The sequence below is a fragment of the Tenrec ecaudatus genome, chromosome 14, assembly GCF_050624435.1.
Source record: "Tenrec ecaudatus isolate mTenEca1 chromosome 14, mTenEca1.hap1, whole genome shotgun sequence".
Taxonomy (NCBI): Eukaryota; Metazoa; Chordata; class Mammalia; order Afrosoricida; family Tenrecidae; genus Tenrec; species Tenrec ecaudatus.
The window spans coordinates 118,663,529-118,672,355 of record NC_134543.1 but is presented as its reverse complement, the minus strand read 5'-3'; the positions used below and the strand labels follow the sequence as shown (position 1 = coordinate 118,672,355).

The 8,827-nt window shown below is 53.4% G+C and overlaps 1 protein-coding gene across 6 annotated transcripts in view; it reads right to left on the bottom strand.

The window, feature by feature from the left end:
* Positions 1-4,035: 4,035 nt before the first annotated feature.
* The window catches only part of CGNL1 (cingulin like 1), a 182,350-nt gene continuing 177,558 nt past the window's right edge, over positions 4,036-8,827 (bottom strand). For all 6 annotated transcript variants that reach the window (XM_075531011.1, XM_075531014.1, XM_075531015.1 and 3 more), the window contains 2 exons: positions 8,429-8,592; positions 4,036-7,265 (listed from right to left, as the gene is read on the bottom strand). In XM_075531011.1, the coding sequence (XP_075387126.1) occupies positions 7,130-7,265; positions 8,429-8,592 (300 nt within the window). In that variant the 3' untranslated portion in view covers positions 4,036-7,129. The remainder of the gene's footprint in view (positions 7,266-8,428; positions 8,593-8,827) is intronic.

The following is an 8,827-nucleotide window of genomic DNA, read 5'->3' as shown; positions in this document are numbered from 1 at the left end:
GACCTGGCACAGTCCTCACTTTAAAGCGAGCCGGAAAACAGAGACCCAAGATCTAGAACAGGAGGAACTGGGTTGCAACAACCCAAACCAGCAGGAGTGGATTCTTCCCGAGAGCCCGCAGAGAGAAACACAGCCTTCACACTCCTTGAGTCCAGCCTAGTGATGCCTGTACTGGACTTCTGGCCTACAGAACTGCAAGATGCTAAACTGCATAGTTTTAGCTGCAAAAGAGAAGGGTGGAAATGCCCTTTCTTTCTTCTTTCTGCTCCCAGAAACCACTCATAATTTTTGATTTTTATAAAACTAGAGCAAAGGTGACACCGAGATCAACAGTGAGAAAACTGAAGTGGTCACCTTGTTTGGATCCACCATCAGTGCTCATGGAAGCAGCAGTCAAGAGATCTAAGGACTCATAGCATTGGGTCAATCTGCTGCACGTGACCTCTTACAAGTGTTGAAAAGCAAGCAGGTGATTTTGAGGACTTAGGTGTGCCTGACTCAAACTGTGGTATTTTCAATCACCTCCCGTGCCTACGAAAGTCGGAATTAAATAAGGAATGCCAAAGAAGAATCGATGCATTTGAATGATGATGCTGGCGAGGAACATGGAAAGTACCACGGACTTGAAGGACAACAAACAAAGAAGTATAGCCAGAAGTTCCCTGGAGGCCACGTTGGGACACTTCACCCCAGGTGCTTTGGGCATGTTCTATCGGGAGAGACCAGGAAAGGACATCACGCTGGGTAGATGTGCAGCAATTAGAGGGAGACCCACAAGCAGATGGAGTGTCACATGGCTGCAACAATGCGCTCCGACATAGCAATTGAGAGGCTAGTGCAGGCGGGGCCGCGTTTCCTTCTGTGGAGTTGGAACCATCTAGACAGCACCAAATGACAACACACATTTGCTTGTTTTATATAAGTGGGATCATACAGTAGTCCTTTGTTTTGTTTTGAAAACGTTTTATTAGGGACTCATACAACTCTTATCACAATCCATACGTACATCAATTGTGTAAAGCACATCTGTACATTCTTTGCCCTCATCATTTTCAAAGCATTTGCTCTCCACTTAAGCCCTTGGTATCAGGTCCTCTTTTTTTCCCCCTCCCTCCCCACTCCCCCCTCCCTCATGAGCCCTTCATGATTTATAAATTATTTTGTCATATCTTGCCCTGTCCGATGTCTCCCTTTACCTCCTTTTCTGTTGTCCGTCCCCCAGGGAGGAAGTCACATGTAGATCCTTGTAATCGGTTCCCTCTTTCCAACCCACCCTCCCTCTCCCCTCCCAGTATCGCCCCTCACACCCCTGGTCCTGAAGGGATCATCTGCCCTGGATTCCCTGTGCCCCCAGCTCCTATCTGCACCAGTGTACATCCTCATGCAGTAGTCTTTTTGTAACTAATGTTTTGCACTCACTGTTTTCAAGGTCTGTCCATGTCGTGGCAGGCAACAGAACTTGGCATCTCTTCAGGGTTGAGTAGTACCCATTGTAAGGAGTCCTGGCGGCAAGATTTACGGCTGCGGAAACCCCATATAGGGTCGTTCTGCGTCCGAATTGCCCGGGTGGCCGTGGGTTTGGTCTTTGGGCATTTTGTTCATCCCATCACCCAGTCGACGGACATCGCAGTGTCTCTACCAACTGTTGCACTTTGTGACTATAACTTTAAAGGTCTTGGATTGTGACTGCAACCTTGCACCTGCCAGTGACACTCCAGCATCCACTCAAGGGCTGGCTATGGAACTTGGTATTTGATTTGCGGCAAAATGCTCAACGTCCCCCAAGACTCAATGTCCTTACCTACATTTCTGCCTTTCTCGTGATGTCATTTTGTTTACTCAAAGGATGGTAAGCAATTTTTTTGCCAGACCAAGTGAGATTCTGTAATGTCCCTACCAGCCAATCAGTGTAATTGTTGATTGACTTCCTCAGAAACGACTCAGAAACTCTGCCCGACGGAGGCCTGCGTGCCTGTCAGAGCTGATCCTCAGCACCTTGTCGTCAGCAAGTCTGAGAGCAGGCCTGGGCTAAGCGGGTCCCTGGGCACTGCCTGGAACTTGAGTCTTTTTAGCAGTTAAACCCCTGATAAGAACTGACTCTTGAAATCTTTGTTCCTGGTATCCGGAATTTCACACCCCTCCCCCCTGCCCTCAATGGCTACTTCCAGTCTTCCGACAGACAGGACCCCTGGAACTGCCCACACGTTCAAAGAAGGAATGCCAAAATCAGAGAGATAACTAGCTGCAGGCCTGGGAGGCCTTTCCCATTGGCCCTGCGCCTCCTCCATTCTCCATTCCTCCCCCAGGCCTGAAAGGGAATAGGCTCTCTTGGGATCTGATCCCGGTCCCAAGGATGCTGGTGCCGAGGCCAAATGAGGTGGGCTTATGTCCACATTGAAAGACAATAATGCCAAGCAGGTGGCTTGCGATCTGTAAAGTATACATCAAGAAACCTAACAGAAAGGGCACGCGAGGCCTTTGAGAACGGATTATGAGAAAACTCCTGTTGGTGATGTTCACGTGTATCATTAAGATCAGGGGAGTTAGGGCTTCAGAGCACCGGGTGGTGAGGGGGGTGATGTAGGCTGGGCCCTGGGAGAGCAGGGAGAGGTCCAAGCGGCCACTTTCAGTTGGGTACGCTCCCATGCCCGGGGATCGCGTGTACTGTCTGAGACTTCCCTGCCCCTCACAAAGGTTGCTTGGATTTACAAAAGGGTTTCAGCCGTGGTAATTCTTCCAGCGTTGCGAAGCAAGAAGGGAGGGAAACCATGCCAGAAACGTAACGAATCCATCACGGTTGCAGGCAGGGCCCCGCGAGTAGAAATGGGACAGTTAGATAGCTAGATTTAGGGGCAGGGGGTGGTCCCTCTCATGCTTGCCTTCCCCCCCCGCCAGAGGAGGTTGGAAGGAAATTAGGCAACCAAGATACACCAACGAAGACCCCAAACTGAGCTTGCTCAAGCCCCGAGCCAGGTGGGAGATACACCTGGATGGCCCAAACTAGGCCCAGGCTTGTGATATCCCCCAGGTGGGCTCAACTCATCCAATGGGGTCAACCAGTACCTTCAACCACACCTTCCCCCAGGCAGGGGGTGGGGGACTTGGATCAAGGCAGGGAGCACGCTCTGGCTCGCTCTCTTGCCCCTTACTCCCTCGTCCCCCTGCCCTTTCCTTACTCGGGACCCACAGCCTCTAACCCCTTTGCTCTCAGACCCAGCGCGCTCTGCCCCCCTCGCTCCCTGGCCATCCGTGATCCCCGTTCTGCACGTGTGGGTGTGCTTTTCCACGAGGTTGCTCGTGCCCGTCCCGTCCTTCCTAAAAACCCACTTGGGTGACACAGGGGCTTGGGCATGAATTCTTTCATCGTGCGGCATTACCCACTGGGGAAACCTTACGACTGGAGTGCCCACACGATGGTAGATCGGAAGCTCTGAGGATGGGGTCGAGGGGCCTCCCACCACTTTGGCTGTATATATGACAGGCACAAGGCAGGTCCCTGAGGGAGACTGGCCCCTCCCCGGCCCCGGCTGCCTGGGGCTCTCAAAGACTCTGGGCCCAATGGGCAAACCTTTCCACTGCCAGCTAATGGCCGGAAAGAACTCCGTGTAGGCTGACTTCTATCAGGACCCAAAATGGGTTCCCACTGTAAAATGGAGCTTTCCACAAGTTCTAACGGGCCATCCGTGGAGAAGCAGCTGTTTCCTGCAGAACGGAAACCATGGCTGTGCGCTCCAGAGCATGCAGGTGAGCTACCGGAACAAGGAGCAGACTGTGGGTCGGCAACACTTCTCTTTTGGCAGGTTCTGGAAGTCAGCCGTCTGGATTCCTCTGAACACCACCACCTGCCTTTGCTTGTTTTTACCCCTGTGCCACCTGCCCCCCACCGCCAGTTTCCGAAAGGAGCCCCTAGGGCTGGAATGGCCCCCACTTCCACTTCTTCAGACACCCCCAGCCATGCAGCCACCAGCGTGGTTTCTGGGGGAACGTGGAACCCAGCTCTGGAGCAAGCAAGGGGGCCGAAATGAGGAGTCGAGATTCCAGTCCCGAGGTGCCGTTTATTGGGAAAGCAGTCTCGCTTTACACAGGGGCTCGCTCCCACCAAGGAAGCTGCAGTCTGGGTGTCTCTTGCCCGGGGCCACACAAAGCAACTGATGGCACCGAAAAGCAGAACCCGAACCCCACAGGATGGGCCGACTGGTACTGGCAGAATGACACTCAGAAGAAAGGGGGGGGGGGTGGCGAGGGGGGGTTAGAAAAGTTACATGATGGTCTCTTGCATTTGGCCAGGTAATTGTTTTTATTAAATAAAGTTGTTTTCAAGCTAGCTCATTACAAACTGTTGAGCGTCAAGGGGGGAGAAATATACATGATAAAGAAATTTAATGGCAGCATCTGAGAGCTGGAAAGGACCTTTGACCCCCAACCATGATTTTTGTCTCCAGACTTTTGTCAAGGCCATCAGGGTAAGGAGATGAACAGGAACTTGAAAGTACCCCTCCCTCCTCCACCTCTACTACAACCTAGACAGCACACGAACACTGACCACAGTGCACTCACGCAGGAGACAGGTTCAATTCCTGGCCAAGACCTCTCAGCACAGCCCTGTCATCAGTGAGGACTCGCTCGTTGCTCTCCTGCTTAACACATCTCAACGGAAGGAGGAGCTGGCGAGCATCTTCCGAGCCAGCCTATGAGAACCCAGGAGTTACAACGGCCTGGTGTGCAACCAATTGTGGAGATGGATGTTGCCACAAGACCAGGCAGTGTTTTGTTCCGTTGGGCACAAGGTCACCGTGAAACAGGATTTCCCAGCGGCTCACAGTAACCAGATTCTCCGATGATGATGAAAATCTGCCGGGCGCGGACTGTGGTTCTCTTTGTAGGCGTAGCTGTGGATCTTGTGGTCTCCCAGCTGCCAGGAGGAACTGGTCAGAACGCCGGGCAGCCGTTCGCACAGACTGAACAGATGTTCGCACATCCCTGAAAGACGGGCCTGCTGAGCTAGGTCATCGCAGTCCCATTGTTTGGAGTGAGCGGAGCCATTTCAGGGCTAATGATGGCAGGAGCAGCAGGGAAATAAGGGACACAGAAGCAGAAGACCCCCAGTGAGCCAGTCAGCCAACCACAGGCTCTGCACTGCCAGTGGGTGGGGGCAGCCTGTGCTTGGACTGGTGTCTATCATGGCCTCCCCTCCCCGCCCACACTCCAGGCTGAGAGGAATTGTTACTTGTTTCATCCGCTGCTGGGTTTTCAATGCAAAGGACAGTGTCTTGACATATAACAGGTGCTCAACAAATCTTTGCTAAGTGTGCAGCTAAAGGGAGAAATCTCTGCACCCCCCTTGCTGTGATAGGCATGGCAGCAACTCCAGCCAAGTGGAGAGAAGCTTGGCTCTCCTGCTGTAGGGGACTCATCTGTGGGACACAATGACACCTGCCTGCCACTGGACAGGCCATTCGATCGTCGGGTGGGCCCTGTGGTAACTCCCACAGCTCCCTGGTCCACAGGCGCCCTGTCTCTCAGGAGGCTTGGGACTCTGCTGAAGCAGGTCCGGCACTGCCAGTCCTACCCGCATGTGTGCACACAACATGCAGAGGTCTCCCCTGGCCCCCACTCAGCTGCCAGCCCCGTGTCCTGCCCTGGGACACCCAGCTGTGCCTAGGTCATGGAGTAGCCAGGCCTACCACGGCTCCAGGTGAGACCAGGACGGCCATGAGGACATTCTGTGGTACCCTGTATCCCCCTAATGCCACACATTCCCTGCCGTTCTACCCAAGCCAGGCAGTCACCCCAACTCCACTCACTCCTGGTCACCTTGTACCTTTCAGTTTACACAGACCCACCTCAACTCAACCTCTGTCTTTGTGCCCCCACCCTCCGCCCCCAACACAAACCTGAGATCTTGCTCCATCCACCTCTGGTCTAGACATCGCCCCAACTTCCGAGACTTTTCATTGCCTCTCACACCCAACCCCATGTCGTCACACACCTGCTATTGTACTTCCCCCTCCCTCTCTCCTGGTCCTTACTGGATACTTCCTGCCCCTTCCTCACACTCTTCTCCCTCATTTCCTACCTGCCACACCCCTCTCCTCCCCACTGACCTCTCACCACGACCATCTCACCCAGGGCCGAGAGTGCAGAGGCCGCAGGGAAGAAAGGGCCATAATAAATGACAATAGGGCTCCCTCCTTCCAGAAACTACACCGTCTGTTTAAAACCTCCCAAGCCCCTCCACCCGACCTGCCCAAAAGAAATGGCAACCTCAGCAATGATTCAGAAATGATGGCCAAGCTCCAGCTACCATCAGCACCCAGCCCGCAGAGCAAGGAACCTCCAACTTGCTCCGCCTCTGACAGCAAGCTGTAGATCGAGACCACTGCCATCTCTATTGCTGCCACTGCCCATTGTCACCAAGATGGGTTTGGTTGGTTGTTTGTAACTCTGAGTTCCGATGTGGCCTTCATTCTACTTTCCCTCTCCATCTCCCCTCTGGCTCCTCAACACTTGAAAACTAGTCGCTTCCTGTTTAATAATACTCAGTATATACATGTGGGAGCCTTACAAACCACCCTAATGGTAAGCCTCAGTAACGTTCCAAAATGGAGCAGCAGCAGGCCGTGAGCAGACCACTTAAAATATGTACAACCTTTACAGCATGCTGGGTGCCCTGCCACTGCACGGGAGCTAGGACAGAATAACTAGCAATCTCTTTTCTTAGCAGGGGGTGGACGGACCACGGCAGGTGCAAGTCAGGCAGAGAACAGCAGTACAGAATGAAGGCGGCATCCGACTCAAAACATATTTCTCCAAAGACCCCCCCCCATGGGTGGCGGGGCTCCCATCTCCCAGGCATACAATATTTTAAAATGCAGTAACAACTTGAGACATGGGAGCTGCCCTAATACTGGGGCTCTTTCGCAGGGCCATGTGAGAAGAGGAGCTGTCTACTGCGGAAAGGGCACAGTAGGCAAAAAGGCTGCAGGTGTTCTGTCTGGGCAGATGCTCCAGAGTCTGCCCCCTGCAGGTGCCAGGGCACAGAGTTCCTGTTGGGGACCGGAAGTGGATTCAGAGCCTGCCCCCTGCTGGTGCCAGGGCACAGAGTTCCTGTTGGGGATGGGAAGTGGGCTCAGCTCAGGCTGCTGGCTGCGCAGTCCTTTGGGAAGTTGTAGCTCAGCGGTGCCTCATAGAGGCTGCCCCCGTCGGTGCTGAGGTCATCGTCGTCCTCCGTGTCATCCAGCACTTTACTCGGGAACTTCTTAAGTCTGCCGAAACAACAAGAGACATAGTCCCTGACCTTGGACCAGATGAAGATGAAGGCTGAGTCTTGGGTTCTGGCGCTCTGCCCGGTGAATGGGATATAAACCCATGCATTTAAGTCTGGTAACACCCCCTTCTCCACCCCAACCTTCAGCCTCGGGGGAGCACACGTTGCCCGCCCCCACGCCTGTGTTTATGCAGTGGGCCAGGGAGGGCTGAACAGGATCAGTGTGTGTCAGACTTTTCCTTTTGGCTCGGGCTACAACATGGCACAGTGCAGGGCCGTTCCTGACCCCCGCACCGTATTTTTAAACGTGCTGTTTGATTTATCATGGGTTGTCTGCCATCATTGTAATGTTTAACAAATATTATATTAAGATACTATCTCCCTTGTTGACCGAGGCTTTGGCTTCCCCTTCTACTTTCTGCCCAAGTCTGAGGGTCTCACTCTGACCCTACACAGATGGGCATGAAGTTTATGGATGGACGTGTACTACATGGATGGGCAGCTCCTGCCTCTACTGCACTCCCAGGCAGAGAATTATAACCTACCGAACGCCTCTGCCTCCATCCTCAGGACCAAGGCAGAAGAACTCCAGAGCAGCCCTTTCCTGACACCAGGCTGGAGGAGGTAACCCAAAACTTCACCTTAATTCTACCTGAGTTAAGTGTTGGCCCAGCAAGTGGCCCTCTGTGATGGTGTGCGCTTGTCTTACCTGTTCCAAGACTCGACTTCCCTCATGTGGAATAAGGATAACACCTGCCCTGCTGGCATGGGGCAGAGAACTGAGGTAGGTACGCATGATAGGCTCTACAGAACACATGGGCCATAGCCACTGCATCTCTATAGGGGTAGGGGTGGGGGCTCTCAAAGGCAGTCAAAGGAATCTGGTAGGTTAGTGGGCTACCCACTGGGCTGCTAACCACAAGGGCAATGGTCTAAGTTCACCAGCAGCTCTGAGGGAGAAAAATGAGGCTGTCTGCTCCTGTAAAGACTTAAGTCTTGGAAACCCAAAGGGACAGTTCTACTCTGCCCGAGGGTGGCTGGGAGTTGGAATGGACTCAGTGGAAATGTGTGACTGGGGGAAAGGAGGAATGGGCTCATGACAAGGGAGACGAGGATGCTCAGCTCCAGTGTTTGGGGGGTGAGCTGACCACATTAGCCCACCTCAAGTTCTTCTTCACGGAATTGAGCTGCCCCTGCAGCTGCTCATTCACGTCCATCTGCTCCTCCAGCTCCCTCTGCAGTTTCTTTTTAGAACTTTCCAGCCGGTCGATTTCCTCCTCTGCCTCCTCCACCTGTCGCTTCATGGCCTTCAGGCGCAGGCTCAGCTGCAGTGGGAGAGAGGGTGGGAGAGAGGGTGGGAGGGAGGGTGGGAGGGGGTCAGGGTCCAGCTCAGCTGCAAGGGAGCACAGCCCCAACCTGGAGAGCCTAGCAGGCCATCCACCCCCTCTCTGAGCAACCAGAATGTGGGAAAAGAGACACTAGTTTCATGGGAGAAGCAGTTAGAGCCGGAAGACATGCACGGCTAAAAGGCCAAGTTCAGAGTTTGAAGTTCGCTGACAT